The sequence below is a fragment of the Rutilus rutilus genome (genome assembly GCF_951802725.1).
Source record: "Rutilus rutilus genome assembly, chromosome: 15".
NCBI lineage: Eukaryota > Metazoa > Chordata > Actinopteri > Cypriniformes > Leuciscidae > Rutilus > Rutilus rutilus.
The window spans coordinates 38,375,609-38,399,488 of NC_140220.1; the positions used below are offsets into that span (position 1 = coordinate 38,375,609).

Sequence of the window (23,880 nt, forward strand, 5' to 3'; positions counted from 1 at the left end):
CTGGGTCATTTTTAACACCTTTTTAAACTAGGCATTTCATTTAGACATGTTTACTAAATGTATAGTTTTATAAAATTGCTGTAGGCTACAGTAAAATCTGTCAAATACCAACTGCAAAATTTCACAAAAGTACACTAAATACACTTAAAGTCATGCTTTACTACAATTTAATTACTACTAAAATATACTTAGTACAAAATTAGTTGTTTCAAAATAGCACACATCAAGTTAACTAATCATTAACACACTTGAGTATACTGATAATTAGTCTGGCTGCAAGTATACTTAGCATATTTTTTTCACCAGGGCTTGTTCTAATATTTCATTTTGTTTAGGGAGCAAGTAGCAGACAGCTGAGTTTATTCAAATGAGAATTTATTTACCGGGACTAAAAACCCGGCCAGTGTGGATTGGAGGTAAGGCAACAACCTATTTGTAATATTTCCACTAGCCTCACTTGTGTATATTAATAAATAGCCCTCACCCTATAAAACCCACAACAATAAGACAATCAGTAGATAAGAATAGTCTTTCACATTGCTGTTTTTTTGTAGTGCTGTCATAAAAACTAGTCTACACACAGGGTTCCCACACTTCTTGAAAGTACTTGAATTTCAGACACATGTATTTAAGGCCTGGAAAGTCTTTGAAAAAAAACACAGGTCCTTGAAAGTGCATATAAATTGGAGTAAAAAAACATGGCTTTACTAAAACTTTCTTGATGTTATTATAATAATTTGAGTTACTGGTTCTTATTTTAATCTATGGACACTCATGGTGTGTGTAAAATATGAACAACACTGTCATTACTGTGACGCCTGTGTGAATGTGTTCGGCTGTTCATAAATAACACAAGAAAACATCGAGAATAAACTCGTAAACGCCACTAATATTACTGTACAATCTATACGACTCAGAATCATCTTTAGACTTGATTTGATCAACTTTATTAATCCTGAGGGGAAATGTACACGTCACAGCAGCACATAACACACAATAATAATAATAATAAAACATAAAATACATTTACGACAACAACAATTATTTTACAGCATAAGCTCCACAATAATGCAAAACATTAGTAAAAAATGAATTAATGAAACTGTGATTATGTGAGATTTGATGATTCTGTGTGCATGTGGACATTAGAAAGAGGATTTACAATTGTGTGTGTGTGTGTGTGTTGTTTAATCTGACACAGAGACACTGAGGAGTTATAATAAAGCCCAAATCCAGCACAGAGGGGTTCAGTGAATGTGGTGTTGAATGTGTGTAAGTGTATGAGTGTGTGTGTGTGTCAGAGACGATGTAGAAGGACAGAGTGCCGGCCGACACGTCCACGTACACTCCTACTCTATTAGAGGATGAAGAGACGACAGGAATATTAGTGACTTCATTATTGTGATGGACAGAGAATCTGTTATAAGAGCAGGACAGTCTCCAGGATTTATCTCTGGATCCAAACTCACTGTCTTCACTCCGTCCCTTCCTACTGATTCCTCTATATGTCACTGATATAACAGCACTTCCGCTCCATTCAGCCTCCCAGTAACAGCGTCCAGTCAGACTCTATCCACACACAACCTGAGGAACATCAAATCTCTCTGGATGATCAGGATACATCTGATTTAGTAACACACACGTCACTTTCCTGTTTTCCTCAGACAGAATGAGATGAGTGTGTGCTGTGTTTGGATCCAGTGTGAGATCACAGGCATCTGAACACAAGAAGAGAAACATTTCACTAAATGAGACAAATCAACAATAAATCACTAAATGATTGTGTGTGTAGACCTACATTTGTGTAATCCTGCTGTCATTCTGAACTCTCCACAATGATCCACACTATAAAACACAAACATGATTCATATTCATTTTCTAAAAGAAACACAAGAAAGAAACACACACACACACACACACACACACACACACACACACACACACACACACACACACACACACACACACACACACACACACACAATCTGTTCTGTGACTAGAGTTGCCATCCGTCCCCAGGCGCGCTGGAAGCCATTTCATGCGAGGGGGGCTGAGTGCTGGGTCGGAAAATATGGGACGTCATCATGTTGTGGCTGACGACAATACATGAAATTTCTCTGTACTGTATACGTGTTGTAGCCATTAACCCTCTGGGGTCTGAGCTGTTTTCTGGGCCCTGGAGGTGTTCTGACATGCTCTGAGATTTCTGGTTATTTCTGTTACTTTTGACATTTTCATGGCTAAAGTCTAATTACACTGTATTCAGTACAAACTCTGCTACAATAATATATCAGCAGCATGTATGTAAAAGTTTGTAGTTTTGAGATAATGACATTTATGCGTGGTTTGTGAAAATACAAAAAAAAAAATTCTCACTGAAATAAGGCCATGAAACCCATATTGATTATTTCTTCACAAGACTTTTGAAAATTGTATGACGTAGCCTAGAATATTTGCTCTAAAACTATGTGAAAATCACCCCGACTGCTCATTCAGATAAGATAAGAAGCTATCAGGCCCTGTGATTCTGAGCAACCTTACACAATACTGTAAATGAGGAGATTTAAAAAAGAATGGCTTTTAAATTGTTTGGATTTATTTACAACACAACATAGTCCAAAGATACACAACAATACGCAACAAAGCACACTATTGAAAACAATGATCCAAAGACAGAGACCTTTGTGCCATTCCTAAAAACATTGTACATACCTTTCATTTCCAAGGTGTTTGATTTTCACTTTACCATGTTCATGTACAGAGACTCATGTGAATGTTGAAGTCCTCAGTGGCATCTGGTCCCTGAAAGAAAAAAAAAGTGAACATACTGATATCAAGAGAAAGGCCTGCACGATTTTGGAAATAAATATTAGATTTTTCTGGTTAAAATTGCTTTTTAAAATTTACAGAATACACACACACACACACACACACACACACACACTAAGCTAAGCTAGAGAACTAAGCTAGAGAAAAATATATTGATTATCATGTTACTTCAAATGTTTCCATTCGTTATGATGATATGAAATGAGATAATAGTAAAAACATTAAGCCGTTTGGTGCGTTTTGCTTTCATCCAAAGTATGATACATTCAAACGCGATCGCGCTGCAAAATATGATACATTCAAACGCGATCGCGATCCAAAATATGATACATTCAAACGCGGTCGCGATCCAAAATATGATGCATTCAAACGCGATCGCGATCCAAAATATGATACATTCAAATGCGATCGCGCTCAAATATAAAACATTATGGTTACCATATACATATCTACGTTTGAGCAGATATCCACAAACACAGTAACAGTAAACACGGGTCTAAATATTATAATATTCCCCCATATATCTAGCAACAGTTCAACTGCAACGTGACATTTATGCAACATCAACAAGCTAATATGTAAGAATTTCTTACCTTACATCTTTCGTGTCTTCAAATCGCGTTCTTCTTCTTCTGAGGTAGCCTAAATCCAATGTAAGCTCAGGCGCGTCTTTCAAACTCGACGAAAAGTGAAGTGAAGTGTTTTGGTGTTTTGTTGTTGAGGTAATGAGCGAGATCGCGTTCCATGTGGAGATTTGCATGTCAATCTCTTTTGCGCGAGTGGGCGTGGCCAAATTAAATCTAATGAGCAAGCGTTTGAGAAGCTGGACATCTTGTTGGTTTTATACAAATTACTTAAACAGAGAATATTTGTTTTCGTTTTGAATCCGATCATTTAAAAGTACACACTTAAATGTTTATAAAGGTATATGGCTCATAAATGTGTGACAAGTATTCGCTGAGTTTTGTTTCAGTTTATAGACGTGCTCAAGAAAAAAAAGTTCACCGCGACGGGGAGGCAGAACGCACACCCTGTTTATTCTCTTTATTTTACAAAAGCACAATGTTTTGATTTGATTGTAAGTGGACACATACAAAAGTAGAAATATCACAGATTCTTTTTTTATATTTCTTTTTTCTGTATGACCATAAATGACGTAATTTAAGTTTATAGTGCTAACACTGTAGAAGTGGAGAAAATCCAGCAAAACGCGCCGGCGTGTTTGTCGACCTCAGAGGGTTAAACTCAAATTCCAACAAATATTACATGACGCAGAATTTAACAATCAATAAAACACTATAATGCACACATCAATGAACAGACAGACAGACAGACAGACAGACAGACAGACACATACACACACAAACATAACCCAGCAAACACGCGACGTCAGATAGACGTTCAGATCATGTCTGTATAACGTCTGTCAGTTCAGAACCACTTTTGTACGTCCTGTGGACGTGCAAAACAGGTTAAAAATTTGAACGTCTGACTAGGACCCCCTATGGACGTCTATGGACGTGCAAAACAGGTTCAAAATCTGAACGTCTGACTAGGGACTCTTTTTGACGTCTGTGGACGTGCAAAACAGGTTCGAAATCTGAACGTCTGACTAGGACCCCCTATGGACGTCTGTGGACGTGCAAAACAGGTTCAAAATCTGAACGTCTGACTAGGGACTCTTTTTGACGTCTGTGGACGTGCAAAACAGGTTCAAAATCTGAACGTCTAACTAGGACCCCCTATGGACGTCTGTGGACGTGCAAAACTGGTTAAATGTCTGAACGTCTGACTAGGACCCCCTATGGACATCTGTGGATGTCCAAAACTGGTTCAATATCTGAACGTCTGAATAGGGACTTTTTTGACGTCTGTGGACGTGCAAAACAGGTTCGAAATCTGAACGTCTGACTAGGACCCCCTATGGACGTCTGTGGACGTGCAAAACAGGTTCAAAATCTGAACGTCTGACTAGGGACTCTTTTTGACGTCTGTGGACGTGCAAAACAGGTTCAAAATCTGAACGTCTAACTAGGACCCCCTATGGACGTCTGTGGACGTGCAAAACTGGTTCAAAATCTGAACGTCTGACTAGGACCCCCTATGGACATCTGTGGACGTCCAAAACTGGTTCAATATCTGAACGTCTGAATAGGGACTTTTTTTGACGTCTGTGGACGTGCAAAACTGGTTCAAAATCTGAACGTCTGACTAGGACCCCCTATGGACGTCTGTGGACGTGCAAAACTGGTTCAATATCTGAACGTCTGACTAGGGACTCTTTTTGACGTCTGTGGACGTGCAAAACAGGTTCAAAATCTGAACGTCTAACTAGGACCCCCTATGGACGTCTGTGGACGTGCAAAACTGGTTAAAAATCTGAACGTCTGCCAAGGGACTATTTTTGACGTCTGTGGACGTGCAAAACTTGTTCAATATCTGAACGTCTGACTAGGACCCCCTATGGACGTCTGTGGACGTGCAAAACTGGTTCAAAATCTGAACGTCTGACTAGGGACTCTTTTGGACGTCTGTGGACGTGCAAAACAGGTTCAAAATCTGAACGTCTAACTAGGACCCCCTATGGACGTCTGTGGACGTGCAAAACTGGTTAAAAATCTGAACGTCTGCCAAGGGACTCTTTTTGACGTCTGTGGACGTGCAAAACTTGTTCAATATCTGAACGTCTGACTAGGACCCCCTATGGACGTCTGTGGACGTGCAAAACTGGTTCAAAATCTGAACGTCTGACTAGGGACTCTTTTGGACGTCTGTGGACGTGCAAAACAGGTTCAAAATCTGAACGTCTAACTAGGACCCCCTATGGACGTCTGTGGACGTGCAAAACTGGTTAAAAATCTGAACGTCTGCCAAGGGACTCTTTTTGACGTCTGTGGACGTGCAAAACTTGTTCAATATCTGAACGTCTGACTAGGACCCCCTATGGACGTCTGTGGACGTGCAAAACTGGTTCAAAATCTGAACGTCTAACTAGACCCCCTATGGACGTGCAAAACTGGTTAAATATCTGAACGTCTGAATAGGGACTTTTTTCGACGTCTTTGGACGTGCAAAACAGGTTCGAAATTTAAACGTCTGACTGGGGACTCTTTTTGACGTCTGTGGACGTGCAAAACTGGTTCAAAATCTGAACGTCTGACTGGGGACTCTTTTTGACGTCTGTGGACGTGCAAAACTGGTTCAAAATCTGAACGTCTGACTAGGGACTCTTTTGGACGTCTGTGGACGTGCAAAACAGGTTCAATATTTAAACGTCTGACTAGGGACTCTTTTTTACGTCTGTGGACGTGCAAAACAGGTTCAATATTTAAACGTCTGACTAGGGACTCTTTTTTACGTCTATGGACGTGCAAAATTGGTTTAATATCTGAACGTCTGACTAGGGACTCTTTTTGACGTCTGTGGACGTGCAAAACAGGTTCAAAATCTGAACGTCTGACTAGGGACTCTTTTTTACGTCTATGGACGTGCAAAACTGGTTTAATATCTGAACGTCTGACTAGGGACTCTTTTTGACGTCTGTGGACGTGCAAAACTGGTTTAATATCTGAACGTCTGACTAGGGACTCTTTTTGACGTCTGTGGACGTGCAAAACTGGTTCAAAATCTGAACATCTGACTAGGGACTCTTTTGGACGTCTGTGGACGTGCAAAACAGATTCAATATCTGAACGTCTGACTAGGGACTTTTTTGGACGTCTATGGACGTGCAAAACTGGTTTAATATCTGAACGTCTGACTAGGGACTCTTTTGGATGTCTGTGGACATGCAAAACTGGTTCAAAATCTGAACATCTGACTAGGGAACCCTTTGGACATCTGTGGAAGTGCAAATTTGGTTTAATATCGAACATCTGAATAGGGACCCTTACTGTGGATATGTATGGATGTGCAAGAAAGCCAGGACTCCTTTTGGACAGAAGACTATTTCAGTATCTGAACCAATCTGAAATGTGTCATTGTGAAATGCAAAAAGTTTTTTGACAAATAGTCATACGAAATACTGGTAAATAAAAAAATTAAAATAATCACATTATTATGAAAATGGCAAATGATATTGCATAATAAGTTGATATTATGCAATCATTCTAAAATGAATCAATTATTTATTTGATATATGGATTAAGTAATAGAAACTGTGAAATTTTGGATGTGAATGTGTGCTCAAACTTGCACAGTGCATGCACATTTCCAGCATTAAAAGCAATTCAGTAGAATTACAACCCACTATCAAGTGGTGCAGAGCACGCTTCATGATTCTCTGGATCTTCCAAATAGGGTTGAGCCCACAAAGGGCCTAAAATGTTACAGATTTATATAAAAAATGTTGGAGTGGGATCATATGTGTATTTTTGTTTTTGTAAAGACTCCTAATTCAATGTTGATTTAGCACATATATCTCATCACAAAATGTCCTGATGTCATTGGAGGACACAGAATCCTGTACTGATGAACAAATATAGCAAATACGTATGTGTGAGATTAGGGTTAGGGTTAGGGTTAGGGTTACCCTAACCCTAGCACAAAATATTTCAATATACAGCAAAGAAGGAAAATCAGAAGCTAAATCGATAATAAAGAAAGAAGTTATGAGAATGTGGCAGGAACAATAGAATAGAGGAAACAAGGGAGGGGAACTATGTTTATAAACCCTTAAGTTGGGGTACGAAGGGGGAAATCATTGCAAGGTTACAGTTAGGGCACACTAGACCAAACAAAACTCTGCATCTAATAGGGAAGCATGATACTGGTTTATGTAATAATTGCAATGTACCTGATCAGCAGAGTATTGTTATGATGTGTAATAAATATGATAGCATAGTGAAGAGGAAAATTTAGGGCATGGGAGGGATTTTAAAAGAAATATTAAATAAATCATCAGGCCATATAATAATGTAATATTTATTTTTAGTTTCTAAGAGCTACCAAGCTGGATAAAATCATTTGTTTTATTTATTTATTTCGTATAATGACATAGCATGTAAGCCAGAGATCATTTATAACCTGAGGGTGGCGGTAATGCACTAAAACAGTTTGCGACCGCCGTTAAAAAATCAAAGAAGAAGAATCGCACGTCACACTGCAAAGTCACCAGGAAAAGTATCCTGCCGATGAAAGAGGCTGCTGACACGTGAAGAGAGACACTGCCTTAATTGGACTAAAACAGGTAAGTAAACATTAAAAAAAAAATAATTTAATATGTTATTCAGTTGAGAGATGATATCAGATGAATTGGAAGTCACACATGCCCCCTAATACCTTGAAAAACTTCTTAAAACTGCGGCAATTTGCGCGGGCACATTAACCGAAAAGTCGACAAATGCGCCCGCGCGTTCTGCTGTTTTTTTTTTTTTTTTTTTTTTTCACATAGCAGCAAAATAGACTTAAAATACTCCGTCATTTATGGTCATACAGACTTGAAATATGGAAAAATAAACTGTAAAATGTCTTTTTTATGTGTCCACTTACAATCGAAACAAAACATTATGCTTTTGTGTGCTTTCTGCCTCTCCTTCTACATGAACTTTTTTTCTGGAGCAGGTCTCTAAACGTAAGCAAAACTCAGCAAATACACACTGTCAAGAGTAATCTTTATAATAATTTAAGTGTTTACTTTTTAATTATCTAATTCAAAACGAAAGAGAATATTCTGTTTATGTAATCTATATAAAAAGAGAGACGTTAGTCGTTCTCATGGCAACTCATTATCTGCTAATCACCCGCTGAAAGCGCGCGCTATTCAAACGTAAATATCTTTGTTCTAATATGAATCGCGTTTGTATGCGTGAATGAACGGCTCAGATGCTCGTTTACTACAATTACAACATGCTATTTTTACATGAACGTAACGCTATTATAGTTTAGCTTTTCCTTAACTATATTGCAATACTGAGATGAGTAAAAATCTGCTGAAATATGTTCATGAAATATGTTGTTTAAATAAAATGCAATGTTTTAAACATATGCTATTACACTGCAAATTAAAATGTATACGCCCTATATTAATGTATCATAAAATATATATGCTTGAGACGAAATATGAATGTTTTTAGACAATACTAATGAATCCTTAACTTTGAAATACGTATGATAAAATGTATGCTTTTTACAAAGGAAAAATTACACTTGGAATAGTTAAAATTGTAATTGTTGTTGACTTTCATATTATTGTGTTTCATTAGTCACAATTTTGGGGAGAGGATAAATATTCCAAACCTGTCTGAAAATACAATATGATGATTAACTGCACAATTACTAGAAATGTTTACATTGGATATTATAAAATTTGCTTGCATAAAAATTTGTTTAACTTTAAACCAATTCTGTAGAATGGCCCATATATCCTATTTGAACAGGATTTGTTTCCAGGTATGACTGTGGGCTTTTGACTTTCATTTATATTAGTATTATTTTGTTAACTATATGCTAAATAAATTAAAAGCAATATACTGTGTCTGTGTGTGTGTATACATTTCTTGTCAGCAGTCTTCTTAGGTGTGTCTTCTTAGCTACAATTAAGTTTTAAGAGTTTTTATCCAGTCATCAATGGCTTATTGATCATTATAGGTATTATCAATAATTAAGTTGTTGTTGCTAGTTTGAGTCGAGAAATACACATTTCAGCATTATCATCAATAATCTGTGTGTGCATTTTCCTTGAGAACCAAGCAAGTTGACTCATGAAACCATTTGTTTATTATATCGTGATTGCATATCTCAATCACAATATTGACCTCAATAATTCCAATGACAATGACATTTTCCCCAAATCGTGCAGCCCTTGCCAGAAGTATATAGCCTAGATATCTTTACACTGTCCGCTCAGTACAACAGAGGCAGGAGCTCTGCACTGGGGTTGCTCGAGTTATATGGGCACACAACTTGCTACAAGAGCTATATCCACTATTACGAACAATAAAGTAATATTTGACAAATTTTGTCTTTCAGATTCTGAAAATGTTCAAAGGCCAATCTCAAGATACTCTGGGAGGTCTTTCTCAGAGCAAATGGTCACTTCTAAGAGGTTTGTTTAATCGATTCCAGAAAACAACAGTGTCCCATGCCCCCATTTCTTTAATTCACTCTTGGCACTCTCACCCATGCTACAGTTCCTGTAGATTACCACACACATGTAATTTCTAAATGGTGAATTTGTTTCTTCAGGCTCTTTACCAACCGGCTGATGGCAAAATTCAATATGAAGGGGAAGGTGAAGAAGCAGAAACTGCCTCTGGAGACGACTAAAACTTTTGAAAGGTAAAGGTACACAAATTATGTTAGTATTATTATAATAAAATGATACCCAATTGTACTTTTTAAACTGGTAACCTACTGAACAAACTTTTAAAAAAATTGCAAATTGAAAAGCACATGCTACATGCATAAAGTTTAAAAACACAATGAACTAATTTCTTTTTTTTTTACTTTTTTTTTTACATTGTTCTATTTTAATAAATTAAAAGCACTCAGATAGACAAAAGTGAGGGTAAGCATTAAGACAATTCATCAAGACAAAGTTAATCATTCAAGGGCTGTGAGTATTTTCTCTTTGCCTTTTGTTTGATTCACATTAATGATGCCATCATCAGAAGGTTTATTAGACTGAATGCAGATCAAATAATACCAATCTCCCCTTTTCTCCAAACTATTTACACCAATTTAAGATATGAACTGTTTAAGTGAATACTCTCCAATCCGGTCATTTTGACATATTTTGTTGTGTATTTGATGGTTAAATGCGCACACAAAGCCTAAAATATAATTTCCTTGTCTAGTTGCGGTCGGTTTCGGTGCGCACACACATAAGCCACCTTGAAGTTGGAAACAGCGTCCCTTGCTCGAAATTATTGTCCATTATTACATGGCTTGGTTGAACTCTAATGTAGAAAGCGGTGTGTTATTTCTTGATAACACATCTGCTAAGTATAACACACCGTTGCCATGAAAAACAGGTTTGCTATAGACGCAGGATTCTAACCGTAGAGACGTAACGGAGTATTTTCTTTAGCAGAAGCAATCAAAAGATAAATTAAACTGTCTGCACACTTGAATCCTTTCAGCAAATTTAATAGCCAAGCTTTCGGTCAGACGACCATCCTCAGGGCATTGCTTAGCAGAAGCAATACAATCCTTTTTAAATGAATAAACTCCTTTTTAAATCAATTTTTTATGTCAAATTATTAATTTATTTGGTGGGTAGCCATGTAATAAGCGGGATAATGTAGAGCGAGGCGGTTGTTATAGCGAATACAACCACTTCAGGCAGATTCAAGACCCCTCCGCATCAGCCTGCGGGGTTGTATTCGCTATAACATCCGCCTTGCTTTACATTATCCCTTACTTAAATAGCTCTTTTTTATTATCAAACAAGTAACCGCAATGCAACAGTAGAGACTGCATTTTACAACAACTCTCTTCTGCATTGCAAATATCAAAAATGCATCATAGACAGATGATTTAATATTATCTCGTATAGAAACGGCTGGCAAAGATGGAATTTGCAAGATAACATCTATATTTCATTAATAAATAGTAAGTGCATTTTCTCAATTTCTCCAGTACTGACAGCAGAACTGATAACGCTGGAGCTGGATACTTCACTGGATTACCTCTTTCTAAACTCATCTACAAGTAATCTAGTATTTGCTAAAATGGAAGTTATAGTATCCAAAAGCATTACATTTGGGCTGTGCTTGAGAAATTTTATTATATGCAGTCTCTCTCAATTCATGATTGCTATCTTAAATATCTTGTCACCCAAGGCCACTGTCTATTGCAGTCTTACACCTTCCTAACATACAGCGACGCGAGTTTACAGAACCCATTTTCAGTCATTTGTTTGCTGCCATATACCACACCAGTCACCATTGGTCACTGTAGTATTGCCACTTCAAGGATTAGTTCACCTCAAAATGAAAATTTCCTGATAATTTACTCACCCCAATGCCATCCAAGATATTCATGTCTTTCTTTCTTCAGAGGAAAAGAAATTAAGTTTTTGAGGAAAACATTCCAGGATTTTTCTCCACACAATGGACTTCAACGGTAACCAAATTGTTGAAGTCCAAATCAATGCAGTTTCATGCTGGACGTAGGCAGAAGTACCGCCCCGTTGTTTACAAAGTGAACTTGCGAAGACTAATACAAACCATTTTAAATAAACTGACAAAAATCCATAAATATGTCATTCAACATACAATAAATTTGAACAATCCTCCTCCACGCTTGTAAACAATGAGCCGGTATAAAAATATTGTATGTTAACTTGCAATGTTACTTATGGATTTTTTGTTTTTGTTCAACTCTTGCAGCTGCAGTCATAAAATGGGATAAAGAAGCTACAGAGGCTACAATCAAGCATCATGCAGCAGAACATCTTAAACGTGCCGTGGAGGGCATACAGGGGTGGAAATAATGAGGAATTTTACATGAGTACTGTAAGGCGCGTGTGTTTATTTCTAGTTTAGGGGACTTTATGTCTCTCTCCCCCTTTCCAACCACCCACCCCCAATCTTGGTCTGGAGTAATTTGTTTTTTGTTCACTTGGCAGTTCAGTGTAACCATTAGAGTTGTTTTATTTATCAGCCTGTTCATAATTTGCAGAAAACCTCATTAAAGATGGAAAAAAATTGTCATTTCAAACTATTTTTGCTTTTTTTTTAATCAATAATCAGATGTCACTTATTTCCAATTGCAAAAATATAAGGCTACTAAAAAGTATTTGCATGTTTTAGACAGGTGCATCAAAGGGATAGGTATTAATTTATTATTTACAATTTTAAAGCAGTAGTTCTGCACACTGCTTTTACTATGACTAGAATGAGTTTTATTGAATACCATGTTGTCATCCAACCTTGGAACAAAAGCCTGTTTGATGACCAAAACATGGTTTAATAAAGCTAATAGTAAAGCTAATTTCGTTTGTGCATCTTAAAATTTTGTATGAATGTTCTTTAGACGTCTGTAAGTGACGTTGAAATGACGTTGTGAAAACTTTCATTTACAATATTGTAAAGATGTTACTTGGACATCAAAAATCAACATTTAAAAGAGATGTCTAATGAACGTTCACTATGTACGTCAATAGTGAACGCTAAAAAGACGTTTAAAAAAGACGTCAAAAACTTTCATTCTGGCTCCTCAGTGGACGTCTTCTGAACGTTCACTTTTTATGTCAGTTGGACGTCAACAGTGAACGTCAAAAAGACGTCTAAAAAAGACGTTCAAGCTGACTCTTCATTGGACGTCTTTTGAACGTTGACTTTTTATGTCACTTGGACGTCAACATTGAACGTCAAAAAGACGTCTAAAAAAGACGTCATAAAAACTTTCATTCTGGCTCCTCAGCGGACGTCTTCTGAACGTTCACTTTTTATGTCAGTTGGACGTCAACATTGAACGTCAAAAAGACGTCTAAAAAAGACGTCATAAAAACTTTCATTCTGGCTCCTCAGTGGACGTCTTCTGAACGTTCACTTTTTATGTCAGTTGGACGTCAACATTGAACGTCAAAAAGACGTCTAAAAAAGACGTCATAAAAACTTTCATTCTGGCTCCTCAGCGGACGTCTTCTGAACGTTCACTTTTTATGTCAGTTGGACGTCAACATTGAACGTCAAAAAGACGTCTAAAAAAGACGTCATAAAAACTTTCATTCTGGCTCCTCAGTGGACGTCTTCTGAACGTTCACTTTTTATGTCAGTTGGACGTCAACAGTGAACGTCAAAAAGACGTCTAAAAAAGACGTTCAAGCTGACTCTTCATTGGACGTCTTTTGAACGTTGACTTTTTATGTCACTTGGACGTCAACATTGAACGTCAAAAAGACGTCTAAAAAAGACGTCATAAAAACTTTCATTCTGGCTACTCAGTGGACGTCTTCTGAACGTTCGACAAAGACGTTGTAATGACGTCGTTTGGACGTGTCTGTGCTCAGTGGGAACATTTGAAATAGACACACCAAATTACTTCATATGTAAAACAAACAATTTTTTATAAGGCAGTTTAATGTATTTATCAATCTGTACATGAACATTTATCATTAAAATAATTATTAAAAGCATTCATCTTTTCCAGTCATTTATTTTCCTCTTTTGATTTAGACTACTAATTTATTTTATTCGTTATGTGCAGCTTGTTAGTGAAAGGAAAATGCTCATTTTCTGAGGTTATGGGTGGCTCTTAAAAGAGCCTTTTTTTTTTTTTTTAATTGGTGGTGGTCCTGGATGGTACTGATGGCAGTGGTCCTGATGGTGGTGGGAGTAATTATGAGGCATTAGATGACAGAATGCTGCCATGCAACTTCACCTGCTGGAGAGGAGAAGTAGGTGGTGTACCTTTGCCTTATTTCCAGTGCTTCCCTTGAGGCATTGTTGCTGCCTGCTCGCTGGATGGGCTGCATGGCAAACTGGCACTCTGATGGCAGGGGGGCACAACTTACTTCCTCTTCATCAGCATCCTCATACCGTAGGAAATTGTGAAGGATGCAAGTGGCCTTCACCACTGCATCTGCCACTTTTGGTGAGACACCAAGCACTCTGTGGTAGAGTGTCCATTGGGCAGCAAGTATCGCAAATGTGCACTCCACCATCCGTCTCGCATGGGAAAGACGGTAATTAAACACACGCTTCTCTCTGTCGAGGTGTTTTCCTGGGTAGGGTCGGAGAAGGTGCCTCTTCAGAGGAAAAGCCTCGTCACCCACAAACACATGTGGCACAGGCTGGGGGTCTTCTGAACCTGGTAATGGTGCATCCTCTGGTAGGTCGAGCGTTCCCTGTTGGAGAGCTTTACCAAATTCTGAGGCACAGAGGGTCCCGCCGTCACTGCTTTTCCCGTATGCCCCCACATCCACCATCCAGAAAAGGTACCGGGCATCAACCACTGCTAGAAGGACTATGGAGAAGCTTCCTTTATAATTGAAATACATGGACCCTGTTGAAGATGGGGCCTGTATTGTAACATGCTTCCCATCGATTGCTCCCAGACAGTTGGGGAAGTTCCACAGCCTATGGAAGTCTTCAGCAATCCTCTTCCAGGGATGTTGTTCAGGGAAGGGCATGTATTCCTGGACCAAGAGTGACCATATTGCCTCACACACTTCTTTTACCACCCTTGCCACTGTGCAGTAACCCACCCTGTTACTAAAAGCGATAGATGGGAATGAGTCTCCTGTTGACAGATATCTGAAATAAATACAGAAAAAAGTTGCAAAGGGCAATTAGTTATACATTAAAGGGGTCATGACATGTTTTTTTTTTATTTATTATTATGTTCCCTTATGTGCAATTATAGTATTACTATAGTTTTTTGGACAAAAAACATTTAAAATTGAGTGATTTATGACCTTTTCCCATCCTGTTTCTCATCCTCTGATTCAAACAGTCTGTTTTGGGGGTGTTTCCCCTTTAAGAGTTCAGTGTTAACACCCACTGTTATGATTGGATAACGTCAGTGCCTATGCATCAATTTTTAACGCCCCCTAGTCAAAACGTGCGGATTTTGCGGAGCTGTGTTTACCGTTACCATAGTAACGGGTGATGCGTGCGAGGCGATGAAGATTGCAATGATGTTTGAGTCGGAATCAGAGGAAATGAACCATCAACACAACTAAGAATGCATCAGCCCGTCCACATAGAAAGTGTGAAACTATTTTGTCAGTTTGACAGCCTACATCTTTTAATAGCCTACGGGGCATGACGGTCATGAAAACAATAAGTAGGCTAAACTAAGTAAAAACACGGTGATTATTCATAATGAATTAAACTGCAATTAACGTTTTAAAACGTTTAAAAGTTTTAAATAGCCTACATTACTTACAGTTTGCGTCGTCGTTGTTGAGCCCAGAATAGTCCACACGGCCTTACAAAAGTTTTCTGGCAAAGCCAGCATCATACTGCGATTGTTCTCAACTGTCACTCATCCTTGAAATGTGGAGAACACACGCTTAAATGAACAGTGCCGTGACTGAGACGTCCGCAAAAAATAAACTGCATCCATCTTCCCCTGACGTCTGGATCTTTCAGCAGCGTATATTATTCAAACATGTTGTTTGTCCACAGCCAGGAACAGCACATCTGCATGACATGCAATCTTCTTGCAAACAGACCCACTCGCTGCACGTCGACTGAACACTTGTGAAGCGCGTGACAGTTGCGATGATGAAATGAGGCTGCCGCTGCGCTTGAAGCATACGCTGGATGCGGTCATATGCAAACGACTGGTACGTCACTTCGTACCGTGACGTCACTTCATACCATGGATCCAGAACGAGCTGTATTTAGAGCTTGATTAAATAAATGATTCGTTTATAATGGGGAGGACGTCTTAAGCTCTGAAACTTGCAGGACGTTTTAATGGTACAAAGACCTCTTATATACCAGAAGATCAAGGCAAATTTGGTTTCTCATGTCATGACCCCTTTAAATAAAACATCAATTTAAATCATACTATCTTTAGTTATAAATTCAATAAGACTTCTTCCCTATTTATATTATGCTTATTTATATAAAAGTATATTCAATTATAAATGTGTTTGGATGTGTAAAATATCTTGAGCTATCAATGAATCATAAATACCGGAAAGAAGTAAAATAATATATGTTGTACCTTATATGCAGTGATGAATGTACAAAACTAACGTTAAATAAATAAATGTCTACATGTAGCCTACAATTTTGAGTAATTTGTAACATTAAAGTTACTTTATTTGAGCTTTTTTCTGCTATTTTACTCCTAATCCACTATAGCAAAGAGACAAACACTGCTTTTTTTTTACTTCACTGCATTCACTTACAAAAGACTTTTCATTTTCAGCTCAATAACACAAAATATCACTTGAAATAATTTCGGAATACCCTTATAAGTTATGCACTTACCTCATACAAATGCAAAGACGTTCTTCAGAGCTGATGGCCTCCCGGTAGTTTGTGTCTCTCTTCGAAATAGAAGGTCCAATTTTCCGGAACAGCATCTCAAACTGTGTTCTGCTCATCCGAAAATACTCCTTGAACCGGCTGCCATCCAACTTTAGTTCTTGGACCAGACGATGGTACTCTCCAAGATGTTTTCTCGCTCTCAAGATATCATGAAGCCACATAGACCGGTGCGTCCGTCCTCTCTGTCGTGGTTCAGCCATCCCTTCATCCAAAGCAAGGACCAGAGCAAGTACTCTACATTGTGTCGACATTTTTAGACAAATTATCTGCAAAATCAGTTACAAGTAAACTGTGTCGCGGATACTGTGTATCATAGCAACGAAGCGTCTCAACTGAAAAAACGCTGAGCTGCCAAAACACTCTCACGCGCCCACAGCTGAGCGTTTTTAGCAGAGCGCCCAGCGTTTTCAGCTGGCTAAAAACGCTTTGGTGGACACACGGCCTTAGGGCTAGGGTTAGTGTAGGGGATAGATTATACAGTTTGTACATTAGAAAAACCATTATGCCTATGGAGAGTGACCGTACACCACATATCCAAGTGAGTGTGTGTGTGTGTGTGTGTGTGAGTGTGTGTGCATGTGTATGTGGGTGTCACGATCCACACTAGGAAACACAGGAGAAGATCCAAATGCAGTAAGTATCTGTAATGAAGGAAATCCATTGCTCAAAATCCAGTCCAGGCAGAGGTCATAACCAGGGTAGCAATCAAACATAAACATAAACAAAACAACAGGCAATAACAGACTAGAAACAGAACTCAGAAGTGGCGTGATAATTACAAGGACTCCGTGACAAACACTGAAACAAACAGGGTATTTATACACACAGATACTAACAAGGCGACGGGAAACAGCTGTGTGCAATGATCAATGAGTGACAGAACAGGATAATGGGAAATGTAGTTAAGAGTGAAAGACACCGTGGGGGAAGAGGACCTCTAGTGGTTACCCAGGGAACACAAACCAGACAGTGTGACAGTGGGTGTGTTTTGTGTGTGTCTGTGTGTTGTGGGTGTGTGTGTATGTGTGTGCATGAGTGTGTGTGTGCGTGCGTGTGAGAAAGAGATTGTGTGTAAGTGTGAAAGAGTGCAAGAATGAGTTTTGTGTTTCTGCTCCTGCCATTCCCACACGAGGTTGCAATTCTTAAATGTGATCTAACAGAGGTAAAGAGAAAATATTAACCATATATGCTGTTTATATTGCTTGTAATTGGGATGAAGTAAACATCTGTTGAGTATTTTAACATAAAATTTTTGATTGTGTTGAATTAAAAACCCAAAAATGCAGCGGCTCCACCAGACCCACGAACACTGGCTGAGTAACAAAAATATGAACACCACACAAGGGTTAAATGTGCTAAATAAATGAAGATGACGTGACTTGACTTTCATTTATATTTGGATTGTTAACTATATTCTAAATAAATTAAAGAGTGAGATATTATATATTTATTTTGTCCTCACATTCACAACAGTAGTTCCCTCTAAGTGACTCTATTTCAGAAACTTTTTTTTTGTTTGTTTTTTCAATAACCATGCATAAACATTATTCTCTCAAAAATACAAACATGTACATACATGTTGCTCACATATTATGTTAGCCCTGTTTGTGCTGAATAGAGTGTAATGACACCTTTGCCATTAATATGTTTATAAGCTACTGAAAAAAGCACAAATGTCAGGGCATGTCAAAACAACTCAAGGACCCCTAAGGGTTAAACAATCTATATTGTTAAAAGCACTATATAAATGAAGGTGACTTGATTTGACTTTACACTGTGACTGTGTGGCATTTCATTTCTGAAACCACGCTTTGGGTGAATCGGGTGAACCAATGATTCAGTGGATCAATTATAAAGATGGTTCATTCCTGAATCAATCAGCCATTTGAATGAAAAGAATGAATGAATGATTCTGTAACAGTTCTTTGTATTTGGATTTGTTTTCTGTTTTCACCATTACCCTACCTAAGTAAGCGTGTTTATTTGTCACCATGGTTTATAATTTGATTAGTCATTGTTTTCAGCTGTTGCCTAATTAGTTCTCTTTGATTTCTCCCAGTTTATATCTGCCTGTGTTTCAGTCTTCTGTTATCGGTTCTCGTTAAGATTTGTTCTGAGTTTGGTTTAGGTTTTCCTTGTTGATCTTCTTCGTCTTGCCTTCTACCCGCACCACGCTAGGGAAACGTGACAAATTCAATGACTTAATCAGTAAGACATTTACCGCCACCTACTGGTTTTAGTTTCTTATTTAGAGTATAATTTCATTTAAAAAAATTATTTCATATTTCCATATTATTTAAAAAAAATAAAAAAATTAAAGGTATAGTTCATCCAAAAATGAAAATTCAGTCAACATTTACTCAACCTCATCGTCCAAAAATGTATGTGTAATAAATTCTATGCTGAATCACATATTTCTTTCTGAAGATACTTTTTGTAATGTCTATTTGATGCTTTACACAATGACTTGATGTGTGACTAATCTGCGATTAATTCGATTAATTAATAAGATTGTTAGATTAATTAATTGCCACATTATGTTAATAATCAGATTAAAAGTTTTAACCACTTGACAGCCCTATTCAATATATTGGTAATTAATAATACATTCTATGAGAATTTATATTTCAGGTTTTGACTGTAAATGTCACATCCATGACGATGGAATAGCTCTACATCCAAATGAGAGTAACCGACTTGTGGTCAGATCACCTGAGACAGATCTTAATACCAGGTGTAAACCGGACCTCTTATTGTCCCACATACTTGAGTGTCTGCAGTGTGCAGTCCTTCAGTTTGTCAGAGAGCAGCTTGACTCCTGATTCTCCTGGGTGATTGTAGCTCAGATCCAGCTCTCTCAGGTGTGAGGGGTTTGAACTCAGAGCTGAAGACACATAACCACAGCCTTCCTCTGTCACCATACAGCCAGACAACCTACAGACACACACAGTCAGACCATCTACAAACACACATTGGCATTATGACCGGCAGAATGTAAATAATCTCTCATATGTTCTTAAATACCTTAGTATCTGCAGCTGACAGTTTGCGCTTTTCAGTCCATCAGAAATAATCTTCACTCCTGAATCCTGCAGGTCATTGTTACTCAGATCCAGCTCTCTCAGGTGTGATGTGTTTAAACTCAGAGCTGAAGAAACATAACCACAGCCTTCCTCTGTCACCATACAGCGAGACAACCTACAGACACACACAGTCAGACCATCTACAAACACACATCGACATTATGAGTGGCAGACTGTAAATAATCTCTCATATGTTCTTAAATACCTCAGTAACTGCAGCTGACAGTTTGCGCTTTTCAGTCCATCAGAAATAATCTTTACTCCTGAATCCTGCAGGTCATTGTTACTTAGATCCAGCTCTCTCAGGTGTGATGTGTTTGAACTCAGAGCTGAAGACACATAACCACAGCCTTCCTCTGCTCTGTCATCATATAGCCAGACAACCTACAGACACACACAGTCAGATCTGATCAGAGCTGATGACACAACTTCACATTCCTGACTAGTGAGATTACAGCCAACAAGACTAGAAGAGAGTAAATACTGCACAATAAGTTTGGGTTCAGGGTGCTTTTCTTTAAAGGGGCAGCAGTAGCACCTTAAAAACTAGAAAAACAGATGAATAAATAATTGGCAATACAAATATAAAATAAAGTCAAATATTGTGAAATATCACACTGACACTCACTGTCCATAAGATTCTATTAGTAGGTAGTATCTATTACAAAAAAGTAAATATAAATATATCAAAATTTCAAGTTAATAAAGGACTGTCTGGATATAATGTAGATAGAATCTGTTTCACATGGAGTTGGGCCATGAGGTCAAAGACTGTCACTTTTGGCTATGATCTCACCCCCAGGTGACGTCACAGGTCCATTATCCCCAGAGGCTTTGAGTCTCCAACTTCAACCCCTACATGGGGTCAACTCACAGTAACATTCTATGAGATACTGAATTATAACATACACAAAGTAATCCTATTTTAGCTCCTACAGTGTTCAAATTGAAAAGCCACAATTTAAAAAAACTGTGTTTACTTTTCAAAATGCTCTCAGCCCACACTAGTGGTTTCCAAAAATTGTCTGTCTACACTAAATCATCTAAAAACATAAAAAACAATATAAAACAAATTAAGAACAAAACATAAGAAAAACAGCCAAACCATAAAAACAATAAACAAAATGTCAACTTCTGGTGTTAAAGGCCAAAGAAAAAAGATGGGTTTTTAGAAGAGATTTAAAATGAGAGATTGAAGAGGCCTGTCTAATAAACTGAGGCATTTCATTCCATAATTTCAGAGCTGCCACAGAAAAGGCACGGTCCCCTCTGAGCTTACGACTTGTTTTGGGCACTGTAGGAGCCGCATTTGAGTTTATTTTTGGTTTCATAATTTACTTATAATTGTCTTTTCTATTGCATTTGAGTGGTACACCTTCTACAGCCAGAGAGGGCGCTATCCTATAAGTTGGAGCATGTAGTGCAGAAGGAGAGACAGAAGGAGAAGGCGTGCCAGCAGATACAGTCTTTGACCTCGGCCTGGATCTGCGTTACTGGAGCTTGGCCTGTATGAGAAAGCTGAACTCCAAGCACTACAAAGGAATGTTTAACCCTCTGGGGACCAAGCTGTTTTTGGGGTCCTTGAGATGTTCTGACATGCCTTGACATTTGTGCTTTTTTCAGTTATTTATAAACATGTTAATGGAAAAGGTGTAAATTCACTCTATATAGCACAAACAGGGCTACCATAATATGCGAGCAACGTGTATGTAGATGTTTGTATTTTTAAGAGAATAATGTTTATGTGTGGTTAAAAAATAAAATGAAAGTTGCTGATTTAAGAACACAAAACACATATTAAATATGTGTCCACAAGACTTTTGATTAATTGATGTTGTCCCTTTGAGTTCTAGCTTCAAAATTATGTGAAAATCATCCTGCCTAATTGTTCACATAAAACACTACATTGATTTAAACATTGTAAAACAGTTTTTTTGTCAGAAGAGGTTTATGCGTGGGAGTGGTAATGGGTCATCAATATTAATGAGATTCAGACCAGGGGTGTGACATAGACGCTCCCCCAAGTGCTAATGGGCCATCAAGTGAGGCAGCCTTAACAAAGAATGAGGAGATTCAAATGTTTTGTTTTTCAATCTGTTTTATTGTAATTTTGTTTAAAGTTGAAAACTATTTGTATCATATATTTTACAGAGTACTATTCCAGCACATGCATAACTGATGGACATTTAGCAATGCTGATAAAGCAACACAATATAAGCTCTTTTATATTAACATTACCAATCAATAATTGTTATATTGTGCATATAACAACACATTTGTTGCAAAGCCACACAGGCACATATAGGCTACATTTGTATCATCACTAAGTATATAAACAAAATGTAACTAACATCTGTAAAATAGTAGGTAAATATGTACTTACTCTTTCTGATTTCTGACTGTGTTGCTAAGCGCACTCCGAGTTGCAGGCGGAGGTAGTGATAAAGCTACATTCCTTTTAAAAAAAGTTGAAGAATATTATTACATAAATATAACTATAGTAGCATTAGTCTATAATGAATAACTGATGTAAATAATTTTAGACGCGTGCAATAAGCCTATATGCGTGTCAATGGGCCATTACCGGAGAGGCACACCGCAAACATTAGCCTAACACATTTGTGCACTTCATTAACTGGGTATATTTACACATTTCAGCACATTTACACACATTTACAACTGATATTTGCGAGCATGCATCGTTAATGATAATGAGGCGGCATTTATATAGTCAAAATATAATCTAAACACCTACTAGGCCTCCTTTCTAAAATAATCTAAAATATCTTTCATACATAATGATCTAAACATATCATTTAGGCTACACATACAAATACAAATTTCCTAACCAAGGGGTGTAGCATATGTACACAAAAAAAAAAAAAAAAAACATTTTTGACGTTGAAATGGTACGATATATTAAATTCATGGTATAGATATGCACTTTCATTAGATCTGTTGAATATAGGTAGATATCAAATGTCAATACTCTGGATGGCAAGTCCACCCAGTATAATATGTAAGCTCATGTTTTGAATAGCTTGTCAACTAATGCAAGTAAGAATAAATACTTACTCATCCGAAATTCTATCCACGGCTGGATCAATTTGCTCTTCAAAATACAAACGGTCGTCATCAGAGTAGTCGCGCTCCTCTTCTGATGAAAATCTGGACTCTTCGTCGCTAGTATCCAGGACGAACTGAAGGGCTTCCGCACCGGTGTACCGTGTCATCTTCCCAACGCGCAGGTGACTGAATGATGAAACTTGAAGCGTTTAAATGCATTTGCTTGGGGGCGTTTACCTGTTTTGCATAGATGGCTTAGCACATTATCTTGTGAATAGCGCGCTCCGTGAGTAGGCGTGAACGAATTAAAGTCAATGAGCTCGTAATGAGCTCGACTGGAATCGCTCTCTTTTTATACAGATTACAGAAGCTGATAATATTTGTTTTTTATATAAATGACTTCATTTAAAAGCTGCGATCTCAAGCTTTATGCCCGTGGGTCTGTTTGCCTGTTTGACTGCATTTTCGCGGAGTTATAGATCATTTTCGAACGCGTTTCAAATGGGAGTTTACTGACAGAGAGAAGGCAGAAATCGCATCATGTTAAAGTTTCTTTATTTGTCAAAAAGCAAAACACTTTATTTTTATTGTGAGTATACAGAAAAAAAATAGAAACTGAACAGGATCGATTGATGTATAACACGAAAATTAAAGATCAAAATTAACAGAGCATTTTGTGTTTATTTTTCATTGCAAAAAAAAAAAACGAGCAAAACGCGCGGGCGCGTTTTTGGTCCCCAGAGGGTTAAAGACATTTAAACCAGTTTTCATTTTTGTTTTGTACTTTATATTTATTTGCAATAAATTTCGACAAACATTCAACAACACTCTTGGATTTTCTTGGATTCGGGCTGTGAGTCTGACCCTGTACTCGCATTCTCCAGGTGGTTGGAAACAATAACAGGGGGTTACAGGAAAAACCCAACATTGTTTTTGCCACTACATTT

General features: G+C 37.8%; 1 protein-coding gene and 1 long non-coding RNA gene across 3 annotated transcripts in view; one reads left to right on the forward strand and one right to left on the reverse strand.

Moving 5' to 3' along the window:
- The window catches only part of LOC311304780 (uncharacterized protein), a gene marked incomplete at its 5' end in the record, with an annotated part of 578,336 nt that extends 557,709 nt beyond the window's left edge, over nt 1-20,627 (reverse strand). The window contains 4 exons of the mRNA XM_084432014.1: nt 19,551-19,718; nt 19,809-19,982; nt 20,073-20,251; nt 20,613-20,627. Of these exons, the coding sequence (XP_084288140.1) occupies nt 19,551-19,718; nt 19,809-19,982; nt 20,073-20,251; nt 20,613-20,627 (536 nt within the window). The remainder of the gene's footprint in view (nt 1-19,550; nt 19,719-19,808; nt 19,983-20,072; nt 20,252-20,612) is intronic.
- LOC311304863 lies at nt 7,776-12,985 on the forward strand. Of its 2 annotated transcripts, XR_014629949.1 has the most exons (4): nt 7,776-8,017; nt 9,799-9,874; nt 10,015-10,107; nt 12,162-12,985. It is a non-coding gene; the product is annotated as an uncharacterized lncRNA (long non-coding RNA). The 2 variants fall into 2 exon arrangements; XR_014629950.1 differs by lacking the exon at nt 7,776-8,017 and having other exon boundaries at nt 9,295-9,874; nt 12,162-12,459.
- Nucleotides 20,628-23,880: the final 3,253 nt, after the last annotated feature.